Source organism: Lathamus discolor, chromosome 3, assembly GCF_037157495.1.
Source record: "Lathamus discolor isolate bLatDis1 chromosome 3, bLatDis1.hap1, whole genome shotgun sequence".
NCBI lineage: Eukaryota > Metazoa > Chordata > Aves > Psittaciformes > Psittacidae > Lathamus > Lathamus discolor.
The window spans coordinates 37,778,036-37,803,102 of NC_088886.1; the positions used below are offsets into that span (position 1 = coordinate 37,778,036).

Consider the following 25,067-nt stretch of genomic DNA (forward strand, 5'->3'; position numbering starts at 1 on the left):
TGAATGAAATGTGAGAATTTCTGAATCTCTTGTCGAGAGAAATGCTAGTCTAAAAAGTTGTCATGCCAGGCAAGTTGAGAGAAGAAAAGAATTGAGTAGGAGTGATCGAGGGTTTCTGTGAAGGGAGAAATTTATTAACTGTAAGATTGAAAGAAGTCGGTACTTTGAATATACTTAACAAACACAGTTTCATGTACAATTTTATTTCTTGACTAAAGTATAAATTCTCCGTTAAAATGTGAGTGGGGGACTCTCATTCTTGTTTGACGTAAGAATCCAGGTACAGTCTTTGGCTTAGTTCAAAATTTCAACTGTTGAGGATTGGGAGGGCCCACTGGGGAAAAGGTATCTTCTTTACACACTTTCCTAGTATCTGCTGTTATTTACTGCTGGAAGGGGAGAGTCCTGGGCTTATGGATAGAGAAGAGGGGTCATAAAGGATCATAGAACTCTACAGTATTTTTGAAAAGAAAGCATTTAAGCAGTAAGTGTTGTGTTTTGATTTGATGCTATGAAGAGAAACATTATGCAGCAGGTAAAGAACACACTGTCTTCTACTGCTCTGATGTCTGGAAAACATTATGGTCTGATGCGTTTTGAAGCTTATCTGTAAGCTGAAAACTGCTAGAGCATTCATTCTCAGTCATGGAATCAATTATGCTCACTTGTAGCCATGTGACTTTTTTTGTCTCTGGATAATTTTTCCTTTAATCTGTGGATTTGGAGTACTTGGTTGTAACTTGGTGACAATGAAAGACTGAAGGGCCTTGTGGAGTCTCCTAAAGTGAGACTGTCCACTTTGTTTGTTGCCTGTATGCCTAGTCTGTTTACTAGTTCAGCTATGTACAATCAAACCAAATACAGAGCTTGTTTGTGTTTAAGATTGGCTAGTGCATGAATTGCAGAACTGAAAATGTGCATATACAAAGTCATGCCAGAGTGGAAATAAAAGGAGGTATAGAAGACTATCTGAATTAATAATCTCTCACATTCTTATTTTTCAGGAAGCAGTGTGGTTCCTATCTAACATCACTGCAGGAAATCAGCAGCAAGTTCAGGCAGTGATAGATGCAAACCTTGTTCCAATGATAATACATCTTCTAGATAAGGTTAGATAACATGAAGGTTTTAACAGTTTGTTTCCTTAATTGGGGAAAATGGCATTGAATTCCTTCATGTTTTACATTGCGATGTAAATGTGGTGAGTAGGGGTGTACTATATACTTGAGTAATTTTCATATGTTGCAAGATAAAATACATCACTGCTGATACACTTTTGTTAAGTGCTGTGTGAGATGATGAGTGCCAGATGTATTGGGGAAAGGGAGCAGATCAGGGGATCTTGGGTCCTTCTAAGTCTCATTTAAATTATTTTTCTTGTTCTGTAAACAATGGGGATAAAATCTTTACCCCCGTCTATGACATGAAGAGGTCTGGATAACAGCACTCAATTAGTTCCCAGCATTTTGTCAAAGCTTGAAGACTTCTTCCTATTTTTTACCCCATAGTATCTGGAAACATAAGTGCTCAACAGCAGTATTTAGTAACTTAGTGTTAACTGCATTTATCTAGTCTGAGTATTCCAAATCAAGATCTGTGACACAAGTTTATGAACTGGGCTTATCCCATCCATTTTTTTTTTTTTTAAACAAGTAAAACTGTATCACCAAAAAATAGGTGGCCATAGAAATTAATCGTAGCTTTTGTGTGCTCAGTTTTTCCCCACAGAAAAGCCACGCTCTGTATAAGTGTATGGATGTATGCTGCCTTTGTGTAATAGACAAAGCTTGTTGAGATGACCACTTCTATTTCATTTTCTATTAAAGTCAAGTAGTCACTCACAAACACTTCTGAATGCTTTTCTCATGCGTTTCCAAGCCTCTCATTGCTTGTTGAATATGAGAGATTGAATGCTAAGGGGTCACATCATTTGGGACTTCAGATACCTGTATTCCTATTCAGCTGTTGGGTGTTAGGTCTCTTAAAACAGGAGTTTCCAAGCCACTTTGTGATCCCAGTAATCTGCCTTGTGAGAAATGAGGGTAGCTAAAAGCATGTTTTCAAATGGGAACAGTGCAACATTTTTATCTTTTAAACACCTACTTTTTGCTTTACTCCTTACTTTTAATTTTCTTTCTTGAGGTGTGGAGGGAAGAAAGAAATACAAAACTATACGATATGTTCAACCATGGCAGAGACGAAATATCTTGCTTCAATGTAGAGGCTGGGGTTGAGACTGAAGGAATACTTTTCTCCTAAGTAACATACAGCTGTTTACAGATAGTTCTATTAACTGCTAATTCATTGATCATTGAGAAAAACAGTTGGAGGCCTTTCTCTTGAAATTTAGTAAGCAGACTCGAGTAACTTAAGAGGCCGACACTGTTACAGTATGTCCAGTGGTTTATCAAAATTGACACTTGCTGCTTATCTCTCACTGTAATACGTGACAGCTGTTGATAAGGAATGTGAGAGAGTGGAATACTACAGGGTTGTTTGTTTTTTAATTTTGATGCAAACATATTTTCCTTCCTCTGCAAGATTAAAAACATGGTTGCAGGGAAGGGATGAACACTGAGTAGACTCAAATATCTACAGGATTTGTTAGTTACTTTCCCTACTTACTCATGCAGAAAGAACTGTAACAAATGGAAACTTTTAGTGGAATGCTGCATAACTAAAAACTGAATGATTATTCATGGTTGCATTTTTAGGGTGACTTTGGTACTCAGAAAGAAGCTGCATGGGCAATAAGCAACTTAACAATTAGTGGAAGAAAAGACCAAGTAAGTAAAACCTTCAGAAAAGGTCCATCATCTTTCCTGGGTGCATTTGAGAGTACATGAGCTGATTGGTTTTAGACTACTTCTGTGCCAGGATTGTGGCTCTCTGTATTCCTGCACTGTTCAGTAGTCCTCTTCCCTTTTTCGCAAGAGATTTAAGAGTGAACTTCAGTTGTCAATAATTGCATGACCCAAGATTAGGAGTATCTATGGGGATTTAGATGGAAGCTCTTCTGTTAGGATGGCCTAGGAGCTATGAATGACTGCATCTGGGCTCTGATGAGATTCTTCCTAGAATCATGGAACGATTTGCGTTGGAAGGGATCTTAAAGATCATCAAGTTCCAACCTCTCTGCCATAGGCAGGGACACCTTCCACTTGAGCAGCTTGCTCCAAGCCCCATCCAGCCTGGCCTTGAACACTGCCAGGGATGGGGCAGCCAGAGCTTCTCTGGGCAACCTGTGCCAGGGCCTCACCACCCTCACAGGAAAGAACTTCCTAATATCTAATGTAAATCTCTGCTCTGTCAGTTTAAAGCCATTACCCCTTGTCCTACCTCTATATGCCCCTGTAAAAAGTCCCTCTCTAGCTTTCCTGTTGTCCCCTTTAGGTACTGGAAGGCTGCTCTAAGGTCATTTGGCATATCTAATCTGTTTTATTTTTCCGCTATGGATAAGCATGTGATGATTATAGAAATAAAAGCCATTGAGTATAAACATACTAGTGTTTTCTAAGTTCAGAATATTAGACTTGTGGCAGGGTTGGGGTGGTGGTGTCATTTTTCAGAGATAAGTTTGGAAACTTGTCTAATGCTGAAAAAATCACAATATCTACTACTTGGGTGTTCTAGATTTGAAATATATTTATAACCTAATACATGAATGTTGTATTTTAATGTGTTAAAACAAGAATTTCTGAAAGTGACTGCTATGGAATACTCTTCTTGGGTAACTGAGTATTTGGCTTTGTTAAACTTGTTTGCATACGTGCTTATGGTGCACTGTTTGCTTCTGTCCCATTCCTGATTTACTTACTTGCTTTTTTCCCCTTAGGTGGCATACTTAATTCAACAAAATGTAATTCCTCCCTTTTGCAATTTGCTGACAGTAAAAGATGCGCAAGTTGTGCAAGTGGTTCTGGATGGACTAAGTAATATATTAAAAATGGCTGAAGATGAAGCAGAAACCATAGCCAATCTTATAGAAGAGTGTGGAGGTATAATGCTTAATCTTTCAATACTGCTTTTATTTGGAAATTAACGGTTTGCCTTCCCACCACATATATATGCAGTTGGCTTGACTGTGTGTTGGTACAGATGTTTTAAGCAAAACCTATTTTAAGAGTAACCTTTCCATGCCTGTCAGGTAAATATACTTGGCTTTTAAATGGGTTAAGTTCATGATGGAGAAGCTGGATACTGGCAATGAAGTTTATTAAATGCCAATTTTGTAACAGTCTGGTGTACCTGTTTGTGTGGGGATGGTACACTTAACCATGTAAAAGTCATGTCCAGGGGAACTTGGAGCTGGGGAGGGGGTGGGAAATTGCACATATGACATTTGTAGAGATGGGATAGCATTAATTTCTTAATGGCTATCAGACTTTCTCTGTATTGGTTGCTATATAAGTTGACTTTTGAAGCTCTTCAAGGATGAAAGAACAGTGATATTAAATTTAGGCACAGGTAAAAAGCTGTGAGATTTTGTTAACATGGGGCAGAATAGTCTTTAAAATACCACATCTTGATGGAGGCGGGGAAAGCTGGATTGTTGGGAGAGAAGAGAGGTGTTCATGCCTAAAGCTGTGATTGTAAGAACTTCAAAAATACTTACGTGTATGCTCTCCTCTTGTCTGCCAACAACTTCCGCTGTACTGGAGCTACTTGCTTTAGAATCAAGCTACAAGTCAGTGATAGATGTTGTGTGTGCTACCAACAACAGTATGTGGATGTGAGATGTCCCAGCTTGGGGCTTTCACACCAGGTGCTGAAAAGATGTTTTTATGAAAAGGGAGCATGTCCTAGTGCTTGGCCCTCACCATATTTCCATAAAGTAGCTTAAACTCTCGTAACAAGAAGAGAAGGGAAGTACTGTCATTACTGGATCTGACCTGGAATTACTGGAATTGAGGGGAGAGCAGTGGTTGTTACCTGCCTTGACTTCAGCAAGGCTTTTGACACTGTCTCCCATAACATTCTTATAGGTAAGCTTAGGAATTGTGGGTTAGATGAATGGATGGTAAGGTGGATCAAAAACTGGCTGAATGGCAGAGTTCAGAGGGTTATGATCAGCAGAGTAGAATCCAGTTGGAGGCCTGTAGTCAATGGTGTTCCCCAGGGATCAGTACTGGGTCCAGTCTTGCTCAGCTTCTCAGTGACCTGGGAAAAAGGGCTGAAGTGTACCCTCAGCAAGTTTGCTGATGATACGGAGCTGTGGGGAGTGGCTGATACACCTGAAGGCTGCCCTGCCATTCACTGGGACCTTGAGAGGCTGGAGAGCATTGGATGGAGAGAAGCCTAATGAGGTTCAGCAAGGGCAAGTGTAGGGTACTGCACCGTGGGGAGGAAGAACCCCAAATACCAGTACATGTTGGGGACTGATCTACAAGAGAGCAGTTGAGCTGAGAAGGACCTGGGAGTATCAGTGGGTGACAAGTTGCCTATGAGCTGGCAGTGTGGTCTTGAAGCCAGGAGGGACAATAGTATCCTTGGGTGCATCAGGAGAAGTATGGCCAGCAGGTTGAAGGAGGTGATCCTCCTCCTCTATACAACCCTAGTAAGGCCACATTTGGATTATTGTGTCTGGTTCTGGGCTCCTCAGTACAAGACAGACAAGGAGCTACTGGAGAGGGTCCAGCAGAAGGGCCATAAGGATGATCAGGGGTTTGGAACATCTTTCTTAATGAGGAGAGGTTGCAGGAGCTGGGCATGTTTAGTGAAAAGGGGATCAATGCATATAAATACCTCAAAGGCAGGTGCCAGGAGAATGGTGCCAGACTCTTCAGTGGTGCCCAGTGAGAGGACGAGGAGCAGTAGCCATAAACTAGAAGTTTCACCTCAACACAAGGAAGAACTTCTTTAGGTTGAGGGTGGCAGAGCACTGGAACAGGCTGCCCAGGGTGGGTCGTGGTGTCTCCTTCTCTGGGGACATTTAGAACCTGCCTGGACATATTCCTGTGTAACTTGGTCCAGGTGGCCCTGCCTTGGCAGGGGGTTGAACTAAATGCTCTCCAGAGGTTCCTTCCAACCCTAATGATTCTGTGATCTTTCATACTTTTATTTTGTCATGGTTTGTATTCCTCAGTTTATATTTCCTGAAATCCCGAAGAAGCTTTTATGATTTAAGTATGTCATATGAATTTAATAGCATCTTATTTGTAGTCACTCTGCCTAGATTTGTTTTTATTTACTCTGTATGATGAAGCCTTAAGGGGAGAGAGGTTGTTTTGACTGAACTTAGTATTTTAACTCAATTACATTTCTTGTGTATTTATTTGTAGGCCTGGAGAAAATTGAACAGCTACAAAATCATGAAAATGAAGACATCTACAAACTGGCTTATGAGATCATTGATCAGTTCTTCTCTTCAGATGATGTAAGTGTCTAATAGCTCTGCAGTCTGGTTTTGTAATTGCTTGTGTTTATAAATATGGTTCAAGATCAAGGCAGCACCTCTGAAGCCTGCTTTGGGACATTTGTTTGGTTTTTCAGTGAAAAATGAGCCCTTACTTGAACCTATTGCATATCTTGCTGTTCTTCATGATGAAGCATCTGAAGATCTGCCTAATTTAAATCCTGTCTCTAGGGATTACAATAGTAGGCTTTGAATAATTCTCTTGACTGTCAGCTTCTAAGCTTGATACTTCACATCTGATAAGCTCCCTGCTGACCTGAATACTGAATCTGAGATTCTGCTTCTTAAGAAACAAACTATTTTAAATGTTTCAGGAATTTCAGAGGCAGGATGTGCTGATCAAGAATGTTTTCATTTTGAACATGTAACATAAAAGAAGGTTTTACGCACTTTTAAATCAAAAAGGTTAATTGCATATGGAGGAAGTGCAGTCGTGTCTGTGTCATGAAGCGAGGGTTTTCTACTTGAGGAACTTTGGGGAGCAAAAATTACTGCAAAACCAGTAGAGCTGTTACATTCATGCCCTGCTCTCCACATAAAGTTTATTTTATGCCTTTTTTTTTTTTTTTTTCACTTTCATATGAACAATAGGATGCAAATCTTGTTCGGCAACTCAAAGTTCACATTTACAGCAAGACTTGGAATTTAATCTAGTCAGTTCGGTAACCTGTATACTGCCTATTTAACTGAAAATGGGTTTCATCTTAATCCTTGCCTGATTTAATGGTATTGGTGTTCTCTTAAGAACCGTGATGGTTTGTAAGCTGGCAGTAAGGACAATGCATGATTGACTAATGCTTTCCAGGAGTGGTAACTACATAAAAAAGATAGACTGTTGGGTACCATGTAGCCTACCTATTGAATATGAGCTAAAGTATTTTAGCCTAAAGCACTTTGTCATTATAGTGCAGTTACTAAACTGGGGAAGAAGAATGGCCAGACTTGATGCTAGGAATTATATTAGGAGAAGAGAGAGATGCTTTTTAGGATTGTCCAGCTCCTTTTTGATGAGGCTTTTGTTTTTTCCTACTCACGATATTCTTGTTCTGTTACAGATTGACGAAGATCCTAGCCTTGTTCCTGAAGCAATACAAGGCGGAACATTTGGTTTCAATTCATCTGCCAATGTACCAGCAGAAGGGTTCCAGTTTTAGAGTGATATTTCGGAAGTTAGGTACAATGCAGCACTGAATAAAAAAAGGTTTGATCCATCAATCTTGGCTCATGGGATCCGCTGCTGCATTAAATCGGGAAAGAAAATGTGAAGATTTCATTTGGAATCACAGAAAAGCCCAAATGAAGTCAAGATGGCGAGTGGGTGCGAGTGAGAATGAGTGGCAAAATGTAATGAAAAACTTCACACTGAATGCTTATTTAGATTGTTCAAAGAAAAAGGGCTACAGGTCAAAGATCTTCAGTGCCTGAGAAGGAACAATGACTTACTAGAGCAATTGGGGGGAAATGCAGTACTATCATCATCAAGCCTTGTAAAGCATAAGAGAATAGGATGCCCACATAAGTCCAAGGAGAATGAGCCCAGGCCTTGCTATGAAGCACCGTGTGAATGGACAACGTTGAATGAATGTCTGGACTCAGTGCTGTGGAGCCAGGCTCACGTTTCAAACACGGGGCTCTTCGGTCCTGAAGCAGGCTCCTAGTCCGGAGTGGCGTGTGTACGAGAGTATGGTTGTGATGCTGTATGTGAACGCATGCAAGCTTGATTCACCTTCAGGGGGCTGATAATAAACCTAGTAAATCATCAAAATGAGTTCATAAGTGTTAACTTACACTGGACACACAAAGAAAGACCGGTTTAGCAGCAGACTCTGGTTTACTCTTGCAGCCTATGTTTCTTTTTTGTTTTGTTTTGGGTTTTTTTTTTTCCCCCTCTTATTTTTCTTTTAGTTACTTTTCTTTCCTGTATGGCTTATTAGTTGTTTGTAAAGTCAGAATTTCAGGAAGGCTTCCCTGTGCATTTGCACCAGATGAATGTTTGATGTTATGAAAAGCTTTCCATATCATCAAAACTAATTTGTAGATTTTTGCATGAAAAAAAATCATACATTTCCCTTCAAATAGACTGTGTTGCAGTACACAAGTTGCCATAATAGTAGGAAGCAGTAAAATGTGGTAATAAAATCTCATCCTTTTCATTTTCAAAGATAACATGAAGACCTTTGCATGTGGTAATCTACAGCATAGTTCATTTTTAGATTTTGTTGAGTCCTGTAACCAAATGTTTCTGTTGTGGTAGAATAATACTGTGCTGTGTTTCAATGTTACTTGTTTTCAAACTTTGTTTTCTATGAAAATGATATGGAAACTTCTAAAAATGAAATTTGGTGCATATGTACTGCCGAATAAAGACAGAAAAAGAGGTGTGAATAGATGTACAAATCAAGTCATGGTTTGAACACCTTTACTATGCCTAATCCAATTGTTTTAGACTCTTTTTATCTTAGATGTAGGCAGCCGTGAACAATCTATTTTGAGCCACTTTAGAGAGAAAACTTTGTATTTTTAAAACTTGCACAAAAAGGATGCAAGTGTTTTTATAATTGGAGTACTACCTCAGTTTTGAGGTTCTGCACACTAAATTAAAGGTGATGTTACAAATTTGTACAAAATGAACTCTTTATAAGGTGGCTCATTGTAGGAAATGCTGTGCCTTCCCCTTTGAGCACAAGTGTTGCATGAACAACAGTTTGCTATAATAAAATGTACCAGATTAGCCACCATTAGCATCTATATCTACCTTGTGTTTTAAAATCAACTGGTAATTCTGAAACACTGTAGAATGGATAAAGATTATTTTGTGATCATAACTCTTTGTTGGACTAGAGTATTTTTGCAGCATTCCTTGTCATCAGAAACATGGTTAAAGTTTAAAACTAGAAGCAGCGGAAACTAGCTTGTGAAATTTATCCGAGTAGAGTGCAGGCTAGGCCGTCTTGGGGAAATAAACGTTAAAACTTGCAACCCAGTTGTGTTTGGTGTGTCTTTGTGTGTACACTCCAGTTCTCGTCAAAAGGTGTGAAAGATCATTTGAAGGCAGACATGCTTCGGAATCTCGTCTCATTCTTGTGGGGTTTTTTACCTGCTAAATGTCAGTGTGTTTTGCAGTATGTTACGTAGGCTTGAGGTAAATAACTGGCTTGGTATAAATATTAAGAAATAACTAATTCACCTAATTATGTAGTATGTGTTCAATACATTAGGGTTGCTTTCATGTAGAACATAGGGAACCCTTAGAGCATGTAAAAATGCTTAAACTGGTATTTTTAAGGGAGTTGCAATTACTGTCATAATGCTAAAGCATATTTGTGAAAGACGTACTGTAGAAAACAGCTTCACCGGTAGACCCCTTTCTTGTTAGGGGTAAGAGGAGAGCAGATGTTCATAGCAACTTCTGTATTTCAAACAAAACCCAAAACACTATGGCAAGGTGTTTTGGCACTTCCCCTGATATAATTAGAATCAAAGAATACATTTTGGCATACACAGGGTGGCAGTATTCTGAGTTCTTCAGAGCAAAACTGAAGCTAGATTGTCCAATGGCTTTTTTCCCCAAAGTTGTATTTTGGGGTAATGTAGTTACAGTGTTGGGGAAAGGGGGCTTGCTTGGGATACCAACAAATAACTTAAAAGACTTACTTCAGAAATACTGATCAGATTATTAGCTTCAAGAAAGCAGAGTTACTTAGAAGTACAACCTTGCACTGCTGCAATGGAAGTCACAGACCAATTTTTCTGGCTACATATGAAGATGAGTAAATTTTAGCCTCTGACTTTATTGAGCAGTGGAATTAGGTCATCACTAGAAGCAACTCAGATGTTTCCCCTTTTAACATGACAGCTGTGACATCGAGTGTACTCAGGCAGTTTGGTAGCAGAATGCTGCTCTTTGATAGTCAAATCTACTCTTTCAGTATGTTGAAGTAGAAAATAAGCTTTTCAGTTGAACTTAGGTAGTGGATACTTAGAAAAGTATCTTTAAAACATTCTGGGACAAAAATTAAGCCATAATACAAGGTATTCCAGGTGAAATTTTATTCCAAAAAGCAGCATTGGTGGACCAAGTAGCTGCCCTGGAACTTACCCAGAACTGAATATGAGAAACTGATGACTTCTGTGTAACTAGGGCTCTGCTCTTCCATAAATTCAAAAGCTGAAGGAAGACAGTGGGTGTGCAGGTAAGGAATGGGAGGGTGACCGACTTTCTGCTTGAAAGTGAAGAAATACACGTATTTCTTAAAACCAACTATCACACATTGTTGCATAAATTACCGAATTGCTGCTTTCTAAGTAAGAATGTCTTTGTATTGATAATTGTAGACTCTTGGACACTTTTAACTGTAAATATTTCCTCAACTCTGCATGTCACCAAATTACTGGCAGAAATGCTGGTCACAAGGCTGGAAACAATTACAGAAGTCCTGCATCTGGATCAAATAGACTTTATGAAAGGAAACTTAGTAGCAGAAAATGTGTAAAGTTTATAAACTCTTCCTAATAGTAAGTTTTAGCTACTGCCAGAGTAAAACTCGGAAGACACACAAAATTAATTGAAAAAGTTAATACTACTTCAATACCTACGTAAGAATGTCTGGAAACCTAATTTCTATAAAGGAATCGCCATTCTTGCTTGGAAATACCTTGAAATGGGGATCCTGTGTTTACTCTGCTGCTTTGGTGTGCTCCAGGGCTGAGGAAGTTTTCTGCAAGCTGTCATTAAAGCTGTCATCTGTAAATACCTTTGGTATACTTTTAAATCTCTATAAAACAACACTGAAAGCTACTTTTACTATAAAACAAGAAATGTGGGAAACTTTAATGCCAGCTATTGGTAAAACCATTACATAAGTTTTGTAATTTGATGGAAAGGCAGATGGGCAGTGGTCAGACTTCATATCTGCAACACCAGATTACAATGTGAAGCAAGTATGTCCTTCCTAAAATGGCAGTTTTTCAGATTAAATGTTGCTGCTTAATTCTTTTAAGTACATAAACAGTATAAACCAACATAGGTTCTTATTCTGAACATCAGTTATCTATTTGTCAAAAGCTCCCTTGTCTCTGTTTCTGTAGCTTTTTCCTTACCACTTTTACTGTGTGTTAAGGGGGTTAGTAGAAGGGAAAGGATTAAAACTCATTTTTTTCATTCTGTCATATGTAGTGTATGTAGCCCAGAAACAAAAGTATCCCAGGTTGAGTGCCTGTAGCATTTGGGCCCTTTCAGGCACTGTGGTTTACTAGGTGGTCTTCTCTGTTGCTGCAGTGTCTTTAGCATATTCCCTGGAGTGAAATTATCAATACATTCCCATCCACCGCCACAAAAATTAAAGTGCTGGTGAGCCAGAGAAGCATCTTTCAAGAAACGGGAAACAGACCTTTGTGAGCTTGGGGTGGGGAGGTAAGGGAGTAGCCCAATACTAGACAGCTACAGACTGGTAGTCTGAAAAACATGGTTATCTCAAATACATTAAAATGATAAGAGGAACCAGTAACCATAGTAATTGCTTCAGCATTAAAATTAAGGCAAAAAAATCCGAGTGCTTTGTCAGCTTCAGAGTTTTTTGTTAGGTCGCTATCCATGCAACCAGTGATGCTCTGGACATGGGTACTATGGGTAAATCTCTTGCTTGAGTAATACTGCAATACAGTAAAATCTTGTTCTATCCTACTATTACTTTCTTTCTTACAACCTTTAAATGCTTGGTTGCTTTTTTTGTTTGTTTGTTTTTTTGGGTATTTTACCCTTAACTCTGTGTCAAATTTACCTCTTTCTCATTTAAGCTGTTTGGAATCTGTCATGGATTTGGACTCCTTCGCTTACTCCACACAGTTCGTACTCCTTTTTCTACTACCTATGACAAAGTATTTCTAATGAATCACAAGTGTGCAACCAGCCAGCAATTAGACTTTGGTGGTGGAACTGAAGCTTTAGTTTTCAGATGATTGTGATGTGGACCTGAAGATGCCTTTCCTCACCTAAAACATTGTCTTTTTACTAACTTGTTCTAATAATAAGTTCAGTTACAAACCTTGAGCTGTTTATGCATTTATCTTGGCTCTATGGCATTTTCATTTTTTAGCTGCTGCGAGCTTCTCTGTGCGTTTTCCCACATGATGGCTTTCTAGAACTGCACAAATATAGACATGCAAATTGTCTTAATAGGGTGAACCTCTGAAGTGTGTTGCAGGTTACCTGATTAGTAGTTAGACACCAATAATAGCTATGTTGCAACATCTTTTATGTTAGCAGACTTGTGGGATACCTGTTTTGCACTAGCTACACATCTTCAACATATTGCTTGTTAGGATTTTTATATTTTGCTTAAATTGCAGAAACATTTTTTATCAGGTTATTCCTGCACAGACCCTACAAATGCAGTTAGAAGGGGGCTGTCTATTAAGCTGATGTTTTAAGGCTCACTCTGGCATGAGGACATCTTTCAGCTCTGCAGGTTGAATGCTGGCCCATTTCTTGTCGTTGCAATTTCTGCGAGATACAGAATTATATTCGAAGGTACTTATTCCCAGAATTTCATTTGCAAAGATTTGCTACTGTGATGCTGTTAACATAATGCTACAATGGAACATCCACATGGTTGCAGCCTCTTCCACAAATTGAGCAGAACAAACTTCCGGATGTGAAGATCTGTATATCTGGCTTAGTGTATTACCTTGTTCAAATAGAAATATAATCTCAAACATTTTATTTACTGTAACAGAAAATGTGTTACTGATCTGTCAGTGCATGCGCACATTCTGTCCATTTCTGACATTTTATAAAATGTGCTCTCATCATCTTGACATACCCACAGCAGGTGGTTTAGTAATGACCCATCTGGTACAATGATCCAATATGCAGCATGATCCTTCAGCCAATGGATCCAGTCTCTGAAACAGAAGTTATTTTCTGGGTTAGTTTTTAATGAGCCCCTGTGGCTGCTTGAGCACAAGTGAGATGGATGAGGGCATCTGATAGGTGCAGACTGGCTCAAGTTGTGAACCTGCTGGCTGGGTTAGAAGTGGAGTCAGGGGGGAAAGTAAGCAATTCACAGATCAACCAAACTGCAGAAACAAGGATCTGTTGGACTCTGGTCTCGCCATCAGCAGGCAGGATGAGCAGGACAGGCAGAAATCTGTCCACCTTGTAATTAATGGTAACATCATGATTTAAAGAATGGTTTTGACAGAGCAAGCAACTTTTAAAACCCAAGTTTTAAAGGCTAAGTTTTAAACTAAGGCAGCCTTCTGGCTTGAAAGGATGAAGCTGTAAGGTGGTGGTGAAAAGTAAAGGAGGAATTTCTCTACCCCAGACTGTAAAATTAACAATGTAAGATGTAGTCATTATTTACATAGCAAAATAGGAAAATAAAAACTAGTGTGTGAATAAACCAAATGAATGCTGTTAGTGAAATTTCTACTGTGGGACATAGGGAATAGTCAAATGGAATATTTAATGAAGCAGCACAGCTAGAGAAAGAAATACACTATGTTTGGACTATGCATTTGCAAAACAAGTACGTAAAACACTCTCAATCCTACTGTAAGGTTACCAACATGCAGAATTGCCTCAGCATGGAAATAAAGTCAGAGGAAGAAGTCCTTGCTGTTTAAATCTCTATTAATTATTTTGGGTTTCAAAAATCTAAGACAAACCTCAACTAAAACTAGTTATTTAATAAACCTTATCTATTACTTTGGAATTAATTTTAGAATTAAATTATCTCTAATTCTAGAGCTAAGCTCTAGACTCCACTGCCCCCCCCCCCGCCTTTGCTACTACATCTCTTTTGGAAAGGACATTACCTTCTTTTGAAGAACAAGTCCTGTTCTCAAGTTCTCAAGTCAGGAAAAACCTAATGTTTCTCCAAACCATGCGTTTGATTTAAGGAAAGAATTGATTTTCAACATCTTGAAACCCTTTTATGGCAAAATAAGAATTCTACTGACACTTTCTAATCTATATATTTTTTACTGGATAAATCCCTTGCTGTGTGGTGTCTGGTGTCATTTTGAGTAAGCTGGACCTAGATAGCAGCATCTGTACTGCCACAAGGGGTAATACAGTAATAGAAAGCACTATTTCAACTTAAGTTGAAAAACTTCAACTTGATAATAGCATAAAAAAGTTTCAGTTACAATTTGCAGAACTAAAGTGGTGTAACTGGCACCAGAATAAATGAAGGTAAGACTACTATTATAATGGCTTCGCACAGAAAAGACCAGCTACAGCTGAATACAGTATTGAGAACTTTGTGCCTATCAGCTGAACTGTGATGGTTAGCAGTTGAGGGGTTATTATCTGGAACATAATTCCAAATGTTCCCCAGATATCTCTGTAAGGCCCTATAAATACCAGCCTCAGGACATGTTTAGGTAACTTCTAAATGATGATATATTATGATGCACATCACAATATTAATTTCTCTTTTAAATTAACTAGGAATGTAACACCTGATAATAACTTTACAGTTTTAATTTACTTTGGTGAAGTGTAAATAAATACAGAATAATCTGGAATAGGAGGAAAGCCCACACAGCACTGGAAACTTCACCTGATAAAATCCTGAGATTTACCAGTGTCACAGTAATCACAGTGCTCATCCACTTGCTTCCTACTGCAGTGTTGTTTGTAGCTTCACGTAAAAATACCTTACCTGTTTTCATCAGATGAAGTAGGTGAATATGCTTAAATTGAAACTGAACATTACCACTTACGTGCATTAACTTTTATTTAGTAGTTGGCAGAAAGCCTGCTCCTGAAGCAGCCGTCAGGGTTTTTTGTCTCTTGTTTTCTAGCTTCAGGGTGAAGTTCCCTTCACATTGTGCAGAAGAGTAAGTCTGGAAAGATATTCATTACACTAATGGCACACAAGACGAGAACACACAGCTGTAGGACATCATTTTTCCCCTTTAACGCCTCGCCTTTTGTTACTGAGGATGATGGCGGCACCAAGTGTATCATTTCTGAGTAGCAATGTACCTCTTTCTGCTCTGTGTCTGCCTTTCCCTCTGCCTTGAGCGTTCAGCCGAATCTGGGATACACAAACCCCTGTTTCCTTCCGCTACCGCCGGAAAACAGCGCCTGAGGGGCTCTGCTTGACTCTGCTCGACTCTGCTCCTTCGCGGCTCTTCGGGCCCGCCTGCCGCGGGGAGGCGCCTGCGGCGCGGCCGTTAACGGTCACCTGCCCCGCTCCAACGCGGCGCCCCGCCCCGCTGCCGTTTACTTTCGAACGGCGCGGGCGTTAGCTGCTCCCGCGCATGCGCGGCTCGGCGGCGCTGTGGCGAGCGGCCGGGCGCGGGCCGCAGGGCGAGGCGGCGGTTTGAAGTGCTCGGTGGCTTCGCCGTGCGGAGCCCGCTGGCTCCCCGTGCGGAGGGCGGGACAGCGGGACAGCGGCTCTATGCTGGTGTCCCGGCGCGGGCGTGCGGAGCGGGGCGCAGCCGAGGAGGCGGCGGGCGGAGCGGCCAGGTAGGCTGCGGAGCGGGAGCGGGGCAGCTGGGGCTCCGGTTGTACACCCCGCCGGGAGGTGTTGCGTGAGGTGTTTCCGCTCGCGTGGCTTCTTGAGGTGACAGGGCCCTGCGAGCGGAGCGGTGTCCGGAACGGCCGCTTCTAGCCAGCCTTTTCTAGCCTGCTCGGCTGGGCAGTGCTGAGGCGCCCGCGCCGCGGACGTGAGCACCCGCTGCCACCACCTGGCGTGCCTCATCCCTGGCAGTGTTCAAGGCCAGGTTGGATGGGGCTTGGAGCAGCCTGGTCTAGTGGAAGGTGTCCCTGCCTGTGTCAGAGGGACTGGAACTGGATGAGCTTTAAGGTCCCACCCAACCCAACAGTCCCATCCAACCCAAAGCATTTTATGAACCGTGCTACTACCTTCCTTCTTTCTCCACTGCCTAATGCGAAGAGGCGTATGACAGATCAGTGCTTAAGACCAGAAGCTTTGACAGAGTTCAAGTGATAAGGGATGGAGAGCAAATCTTGGCAATAGACTACAGATATGGAAAGGACGGAGTACTATATTTGTTTTTTTTGTTTTTTTTTGAATGTGGTAACTTGTGTAAGCTTGTTATAGTGGCAGCCAAGGAGCCAGTAGAGGGATAAATGGAAAGGAACTGTCAAGTCAGCTTGGTAGGGAAGCTAGACATGCTGCTCATCACGTGGGCTATTTGTGGCGTGGAGTAAAGCAGTGCAGCTGAAACAATCTGGAATGGAAAAGTGTAAGGTCTAGCTGTTGTTTCTGATTTCTGGTGCCTGGCTTGTTACAACCCACAAACCTGCTGGCTGTGTGACAGGGTCTGTTCCTTTTGGTGCACTGACAAACACTGGAGCTGCACCTCGGCTTTCTGCTTTTTTAAAAAAAGTTCTGTCACCCCTTACCATGAAGGTGACTTATAAATGGAAACCACTGTTCACAATGTCATTTAATCTCTTATTTTTTGCATAGTATTAACTTGAGCTCCTATGGTAGTGCTACAGGAGTGCTTTGCGGACCTCAGTGGTTTGGGCAGACATCATTTCTGACATGGATTTAGTTTAACTACAGTATTGAAAGTCAGGTCAAATCTTACAGTGTCCTTCAGGGAAGAGCAGATGTTTTCTTTCCCGGCAGTGGCATGAAGGAGGAGTGAGGAGGCTGGCAGTCCCTTCTAACTCCTGGTATAGCTGTCACAACTGTTATTAAGTGTCAAGTTCACCTTTTAAAATCCTCCAGGCTTTTGCCATAAAGCAGTTAGTTATTTACCTAAACACTGACATATGCCCTGTCATACTTAGAATTGTTTTCAAACACCATCTTGCATAGTTAGCTGGGGGAGCAGCATCCTGATGGCTAGGTGAGGAATGCAGCATTGTTAAGGAATATTCTATGTTACTTTTGTGTGCTTAACTGAAAGCTTTAGCAGATAAGCTCTAACACAGGTATACTCTTAGATATTTCCACCTTGTTTATAGTATTCCTAATTAGAGGAGGATAAAATGATGGCCGCTTTATCGGCCTTCTGTTGCTGGAAGTCTTCTGTGTTACTGAAACAGTTACACTTTTGAATTTTTAAAATACCTTTTAGTTTGTAATTTGCTTATGCAGAGTGACTCACTAGAAATATGCATACACGCATGGACGCACAGATTTGCTACCACAGCTGTCTGGAACATTTAAGGACAAGTAGCTGCTCTGTGCAGGAAAGCATTTACCAGCTTCCTGTTCTCTCTTTTTTTTTCTTTCTTTTTTATTTTTTTCTTGGAAAACTTTTTTTCTTTCTCTTTGCTTAACTCTGTAATGTTGTGTCTGTTCTTTTTTTGTTGCTGTTCCAGTCTCTTTCTGTTAGACATCTACCCATATATTCCCACTGTTGTTTACATGCTGACCATTTCCTACATGCTGCTACCAGTGCAGGATGAAACTGAATTTTGTTATTTCTGCCTTTTGCTTCCCTGGTGCATATCTGGAGCAGTTTTCTAGAACTCAAAAAAACCTGACAGCTTTGGAGCGGGCAGCATGTCCCTCCTGCAGAGGTTGAGGTGATTCGTAACAGAGCTAAGAAAATATTTATGAAGTTGCTTCTTTGTTTTGATAGCAAGCAACTACTTTGCAGTTAAAATAATTTTTTTAAGATTAATTTTATCTTGCCCTTTACGTAGCTCAAATAAGCTGAATGTGTGTTCTTTAGAAAGAAAATTTCCCTCCTGTAACAGTTTCTTTGAAGAGAACTACAGCTCTAGATTTAGGAAAAATTAGCGATTTTAAACCTAGAAGTTTTTTGGTTTGGTTTGGGTTTAACTATATTAATTCTATACCTAAAAACAGTAATGAATTGAGAGCACCTATTGAGCTCCTTTTTAACCATGAGCAGAAACTTAACCTTTTTTTTTTTTTTGACATTCCCAAAAGCTTTATATGTGTGTGCATGTGTACAAATACATGTGCATATATATATATATAAATAAAACCTTTAAATGTATTTCCTCTGAGAAGTCTCAAAAAATAATTTATTGGATAATGAAGGAGTTTGGTTGTTCAGCTTCTCTTCTTTATTGACACATTTCTTCAGTTTCAGTGTCTGCAGCATCACTTAAAAATGTGAAGCTATTAATGTATAGACCTAAAGAACCTCGTGTTGCCACAGTAGCTGAATGGACAGGCTGGAAAGTAAACGCCTGTGCCCCCCAGTAAGAAGAGAAATACCACATGGTCTATAGTAAGAGCAGCGCGGTACAGAAGTAGATGTAGTGTCCAAGTGTTGCGATTGTCTTTTGTTAAACATCCGTCATACTTGATATTAATCCTCTTTAACTAGAATACACAAGTTATAAATGTTAACATACTTGATCATTCCTCTTTTAAAGGGCAGTTCTTGAGAATTATGTGTCTCTCTAGCAGGCTTTCTTCCAGCTGTTGTCAAGATCTCTTTAAAAAGAGTTCCAATGAGTGATCCAACATTTAGTTCTGATTAGCTGAAAAAAATGACCTGAAGTGTCAAGGATAGATTATTTTTATTTTTAATTCTTTTTAAAGCTGAATTAATCAAAATGTGTTTTCGATATGAAGTTGACTAAACAACATACAGATACCTCCTGCGATTGAACTGGATGTTTTGGGTGATGATGGCCATTTGATGATGATGGTATTATTGTTGATATTACTGTTGTTATTATTGTTCAGTCTGGTTTTACAAGGCAAAACAGCCTGATCAGACTTGCAGAATTGAACACTTTCACTTTTGGGTGTACCAGCCTATCCTGATCAAGTGAGATAAGCCACGCTTACTTCGGTACAAGCACAGTAGGTTTCTCTGTTCAGAGCTGATTTAACTCTCCAGAAACCAGGGTCTGACTATTTGGCTTCTTATTTGGCTTCTAACTTATTTGGCTTCCAACTTCCAGCAGGTTAGCTCTGTACCTTTGGTAAGCACAATGCTGCTTAACTGTTTTACTGAAAATAGTTTCTTAGTTAGTGGCAAATTTAATCCTTGTTAGTTTTCGTAATTCTAAATGCAGTTTAAGCTTTTACTTTCAAAGAAGAGTATAATTAAGAATTCAGTTGCTTTTAAGTAGATTCACTTCAAATCAAACTTTGTTAGTCTCGGTATCAATGAGAAACTGATAGATCAATGCAAAAACATGCTACTGCATTAAAAAGATTAAGAGGCACATCAGAATACAACAGCCTCTTGCAATACACCTGACTGAATCAGAGGTTTGTCAGCATCTCTTGCAGCTGTGGTGTCCAAGCTGCATAAATTGCTTTCAGATTTAGAGGTAGGCCCTAAGTCGAGTCTTTGATACTAAATGCTTGGACAATTTCTTTGCTGACTAGAACCGACAAAGGGGACAGGAAACTGTGACACAAAGGAAGTATGTACTAATTTCCCTATTTTTCTAACAATGTAAAACAAAATTATGATTTATTATGAAAACTGGCATTGGAGTTACTATTTGTGACTTTATAGCGTGACTTCACAAAGCTGGCAAAATAAAACAGGGCAACATTGCAAAGGGGGGAAAATTAGTGAGTTTCTTAGTTTGTGATTAAAGTAACCCAGGAATAACACCATAAGTCTAATTACTAAGTTAGACTCTGGTTTGTGCCAGAGTGGAGGTGCTACAGGTGGATTCTGGTAAATCAACTGACTATTTATATTACAAAAGTGTAACATTTGAAAAAAGTTAGGGGAGAAAACAACTTTCTGTACTTACTGTTCTGACACTGAAAATGTTACTCACAATGGGAGAAAACTTTCAGAATTCTTACGTTAGATGCTTTAGTTCTAACTTTTATCACTGTCTTCTACTGTTTCTCACTGTTAAAAATACCTAGTAGTAGCAGATTGCTGCTTTTCCTGACTTTTCAATGGAGAAGTTGGATATGGGGGAACACTGTCTAGTCACATTGCAAGTGCTGATGACAGTTTGCTGAAATCTTTGAACAACTGCTCATTTTTGTTCTTTTTATTGTCTATTACACCCCCTCCCTCCCCCTCCTCCCCCCCAACAAAATGCTAATATAGGTCAGGTTATTTGTCATCAAATGTCATGTTGATGTGCTTAGGTTAATAAAATGATTAAAATGAATTGATTGTAAAGAGATTAAACTGTTCTTTCTATTTTGTTTTTCTTTTGTAGGACATGCATCACTTTGAGGAAGAACTAACGTGTTCTATTTGCTACAGCATATTTGAAGATCCACGCGTTCTGCCCTGTTCCCACACGTTCTGCAGAAATTGTCTGGAAAATGTTATTCAGTTGTCAAACAACTTTTCCATCTGGAGACCTCTGAGAATTTCTCTGAAGTGCCCGAACTGCAGGAGCGTTGTGGAAATTCCTGCTGATGGTACAGAATCGTTGCCTATCAACTTCGCACTGAAGGCTATTATTGAAAAATGCCAACAGGAGGATCACTCTGATGTTGCAACCTGCAGTGAACACTACAGGCAACCGCTGAACGTTTACTGCCTTTTGGATAGAAAATTGGTGTGTGGCCACTGCCTTACGATAGGAAAACACAATGGTCATCCCATTGATGACCTTCAGAGTGCCTACACAAAAGAAAAGGAGACTTTTGGAAAACTTCTTGAACAGCTGACTGATAAACATTGGACTGATGTCTGCCTGCTTATTGAAAACCTGAAAGAACAGAAGTCACAGTGCGAAAGCGTTGTCCAAGATGATAGAAAAGCAGTAGTACAGTATTTTAAAAAACTTGGCGAGATATTGGAGCACAAAAAACAGGCTCTGCTGACGGCACTGGATGAAATGAACGCGCACATTTTAGAAGAGTATGAGCCTCTCATTGAGAAGCTGAAGAAAATAAGGGAAGAACAGCTTGAATTAATGTCTTTGCATACCTCTATTAAAAAAGAAGAGTCCCCACTTATTTTTCTTGAGAAGGTGAATGGTCTGCATCAGCGTATAAAAGCTCTGAAACAGAAGGAACTCCCAGATGTTAAACCTGTGGAGATTCATCCCAGGATTGGGCACCTGTTGAAAGATGTGTGGTCCCAAACCAAAATTGGTCAGATCAACAAGATCCTCAATCCAGAAATAAAACTGGTTTCAAAAGAGAAGTTATGCAGCAAAGGCAGTGGAAAGGAAGGAAGAGACTCAGAAGAACTCCTCCAACCAGTAAATCCTTTTGCAGTCCTGCTGCTCTTGATGATGATGACAGCGGTAACTCTGTTTTCATTTCACAGGCCAGTGTTGTCAGTTGTAATTGAAGATATTCGCACTTATATTTCAGAATTCCTGCTGCTTATTTATCGAGATTTTGTCACTCGTTTGCAGAATACAGCAGATGTGCTGGACCGTATGTTTAATTTACTGATAGGAAATTTTAGGGAGAACTGTTTCTTTTGACTATCTCAATGATTACTTAGAAGTTGGTTTGTTAAAGCTTTACACTTTTCCTTTGTATTTCCATGTCCTTCCTTTTTTCTGTATTGTATAGATTTCCTCTTTGCTAACTCTTAACTCTGAAGGTTTGCAACAGAAAAGGCTTCCGCTGACATGATACAGTAGGTTGGTAGGTGTTTGTTTGAACTGGAAGGTACTCAGAAACAGTGGCTGTGAGGAGCTGATTGGCTTACAGACCATAATCCTGAGTCCTGTTTGTAAGAGCTCCTTGAAAATCTACCAGCTTGCTTTTTTTTTTTTTTTTTATTTTTTTTAACATAACCTTTTTTGTTGTTGTTTGTTTTGGTTGCTTTTTTTTTTTATTTTAATAAAAGCACTGCAAGGCTAAATGTTAGAAGGAGACCTTAGCCACTGGCTCTGGTAGGTATAAAACTCCTGTTTTGTGTTCTACTGAGCAGTCTCTGGATATGTTTTAAGTGACACACCCCTGGTCATTAAAGCATGTATTCATGGCCCAGGGCTTCATTTTCTTTGTTTCTGGTTATTGGTGAAGAACATGATTTCATCTTTGTTTTGTTTGGGGTTTTTTTAACCTGTGCAAAATAAGTTTGTGTCTTTCACATGATTTGTGTCTCTTTACAGAGCGGTATCAATAGAACTTCTGGTGAAATACTGCAGTTCTTTAGTGCTAGCTGCGCACAAATCATGTGTTTGCTCAGGCTGGTAGGAACCTCTCACCACTCTCAAAAATGAGCCCCAGCTTTGTGCTAAATCATTTCAGATGTGGTGAAAATAGAGACTTACTGTAGTAAGTAGCAAAAGTCTCAGCAAACTCAGTGGTGTAAGGACTTCAGACATTGTGCAGAGCTCTTAAACAACTTGACAGCGAGTGTAAATTTATATTCTACTTTTCAGCACAAATAACAGATCTTTACCTTCACACAGACAAAACATGCATCTTTTCTTCCACAGCGAAATGCTCACTAGCCCTGTTTGCTGCTTTTGCTGAGGTGCTCCAGCCTAACTTGTGTTCTGGAGCAAGGGCCCAAGGGAAAAATAGCTTTGGCCTTTGGTTATTAACAGGCTGATTACAGCAAGTATTGGGGCAGCTTCGAAGTGCTGCACTGACAGCAGCAGAACATGGATCACTAATGAATTTATAAAAACTCAAAAATGATTATTTACCATGTCTAATTGTATTTGACTTTACTAAATTAATAGTATATTCTAGCATGGCAGGGCTCCTTGGCTGTTGTGTAGTTTTAAATAATATAAGTTGTTTAAGTAGTGGTTGAATTCTAAGGCTAGCTGCTAACTGGTTGGTGTATCAAACCAAAACTTGTTGCAACCAGCAGATGCTGGTGGGCTCCTGCAAACTACCCATTGCTGCCAGTCTTCCTGGAGAGCTGAGTGCACAGTTGACTCAGATGCATTCTTTAAGCCTAAATAAATATCCTAGTAAGGATATTGAGATCCTAACATCATGGTATTGATAAAACACTGAGTCAGTGATGCAGTGGTGGCACAGCTCCCTTCCCAGCAGCTCGGCAGGTTTGTTTTTGATCAAAGCCAGAGCCAGCAGTGCTCAGGGAAGTGGCCTCTAGTTGTTTGTCATCTTTTAGAATCTCAGACAAATACCATTAATGCCAGCAGTCAGGATTTGGAAGGGTGGGTAAGTGTATTGTGGGCCCACATAAATGTTGCCAAATCAACTTCCCGGTAAACTTGAGAGTTTTTCTGCCTTAAGCCCTGTTGGAAAGCTGTCACTAGGTACATGTAGCTGGCAAACCCTGGTGCTGAGTGTTGGTCCTGTGCCCTGTGAAGCATTACTTTTTACTTGCCTTCCTGTCTGTTATTTTCCTGACTTTTAAAAACTTAACAGTTTATAATGCAATTTTATTTTTCAAGACTACAGGAATTTATAAAATGCCTTTACCACTGATTTAAACATTTAGTACGTGTAGTACTTTTAATAAATTTGCATACAAATAAAATGTATTCTTACAGTAGGCCTGGCTAACACCTCCATTTCCTTCCCTCTGATCCTGAAGAGCGCTGATCCAGTGAGAGAAGACAGAGCAGCAAGTCCTGCTTACACAGGAATGTTCAGCAACAGTCTTCAAGTGACCCTTTTTTATTTTTGGCAGTGAGTCCCCACTCTGTGCATCCCACTGTGGATTGCGCAGTCACAGAATCACAGAATCCCAAGGGTTGGAAGGGACCTCAAAAGATCATCTAGTCCAACCCCCCTGCAAGAGCAGGGTAACCTACAGTAAATCACACAGGAACTTGTCCAGGCGGGCCTTGAATATCTCCAGTGTAGGAGACTCCACAACCCCCCTGGGCAACCCGTTCCAGTGCTCTGTCACTCTTACAGTAAAGAAGTTCTTCCTGATGTTAACGTGGAACTTCCTATGCTCCAGTTTACACCCATTGCCCCTTGTCCTATCACTGTCACTCGCTGTGTGCCCACCACAGGCCCATTTCACCTGGTTTCCCACAAGTCCCGGTGCGGTGACTCATTTTCCTCTAAGCTTAGCCTGCTAAGCACTGCACAGCCAAGCTCTGGTCTGTTCTGTCCTCTGGGCTGAGTTTCAGAGAGAGACAAACTTTATCGAGAAAATTAAATCTTTTTACTGTATTTTAATTGAGGCGTGAGGGGTTTGTCCCCTTCAAACCTGGGATGCGGTTTCTTTCTACTTGTACTGGGTTGTTACTGCACTGCTCCTCTTTGAAAGAGCTGCTTCTTGATCCATTCCTTTTTGTTCTTGGCTGGTCTTGCCCATCTGCTGATCCTGAAGCTGCACTGCAACACTTACTAGCTTCATCCTGAGACAGGAAAGCCAAAACTGCACAGCTGGAGGGGGACTACAGAAGCAGTGTGGCCTGTATGCCCATTTTTTTCAGCCAGTATCATGTGTGTGACTATTGCTGCAGTTTGTGAATACTGCCCAAATGCAACAGCCTGGTCACCTCCTGCTAAGGTGACAATTTAGGCTTTATCCATGTATAATAATTTGATAAATCTTAATGTTGAGCATTACATGGAAAGCATATCTCTACACATCATAGATAATTATTGCAGTAGGACCCCCTCCCCTGTTCCAGATCTGCTCCCTGTTGGCTAGGCCTCTGGGGCTAGGCTGAGGCTGTCCCATCCCTGGGTTTGGGTCAGTTCTGCATAATTCCCCACCTCAGGAAGCACACCAACACGGGACAGATACTCCTAGTTCAGGGAGAAGTCCCAGCACAAGTGTGCCACACTGGCCTGGGGTTTGGAGTAAACCACACAATGTCAGT

General features: G+C 40.3%; 2 protein-coding genes and 1 long non-coding RNA gene across 5 annotated transcripts in view; 2 read left to right on the top strand and 1 right to left on the bottom strand.

The window, feature by feature from the left end:
• KPNA4 (karyopherin subunit alpha 4) overlaps positions 1–9,398 on the top strand; it is a 29,459-nt gene extending 20,061 nt beyond the window's left edge. Inside the window, exons 13-17 of the mRNA XM_065674676.1 lie at positions 1,005–1,109; positions 2,715–2,786; positions 3,836–3,998; positions 6,282–6,376; positions 7,471–9,398. Coding sequence (XP_065530748.1) covers positions 1,005–1,109; positions 2,715–2,786; positions 3,836–3,998; positions 6,282–6,376; positions 7,471–7,569 — 534 coding nt within the window. The 3' untranslated portion in view covers positions 7,570–9,398. The remainder of the gene's footprint in view (positions 1–1,004; positions 1,110–2,714; positions 2,787–3,835; positions 3,999–6,281; positions 6,377–7,470) is intronic.
• Positions 9,399–10,550: 1,152 nt separating this feature from the next.
• Positions 10,551–15,721, bottom strand: LOC136011992 (uncharacterized). 3 transcript variants are annotated; one of them, XR_010611535.1, is made up of 4 exons: positions 15,411–15,721; positions 15,146–15,268; positions 13,237–13,318; positions 10,551–10,583 (listed from the first exon to the last, which is right to left on the bottom strand). It is a non-coding gene; the product is annotated as an uncharacterized LOC136011992 (long non-coding RNA). The 3 variants fall into 3 exon arrangements; XR_010611536.1 differs by lacking the exon at positions 10,551–10,583 and adding an exon at positions 10,593–12,558; XR_010611534.1 differs by lacking the exon at positions 10,551–10,583 and having other exon boundaries at positions 13,118–13,318; positions 15,411–15,709.
• Positions 15,670–23,776, top strand: TRIM59 (tripartite motif containing 59). The gene is made up of 2 exons (XM_065674677.1): positions 15,670–15,896; positions 20,541–23,776. Exon 2 carries the CDS (start codon positions 20,544–20,546, stop codon positions 21,768–21,770), a length of 1,227 nt encoding a protein of 408 aa, XP_065530749.1. The 5' UTR covers positions 15,670–15,896; positions 20,541–20,543; the 3' UTR covers positions 21,771–23,776.
• Positions 23,777–25,067: the final 1,291 nt, after the last annotated feature.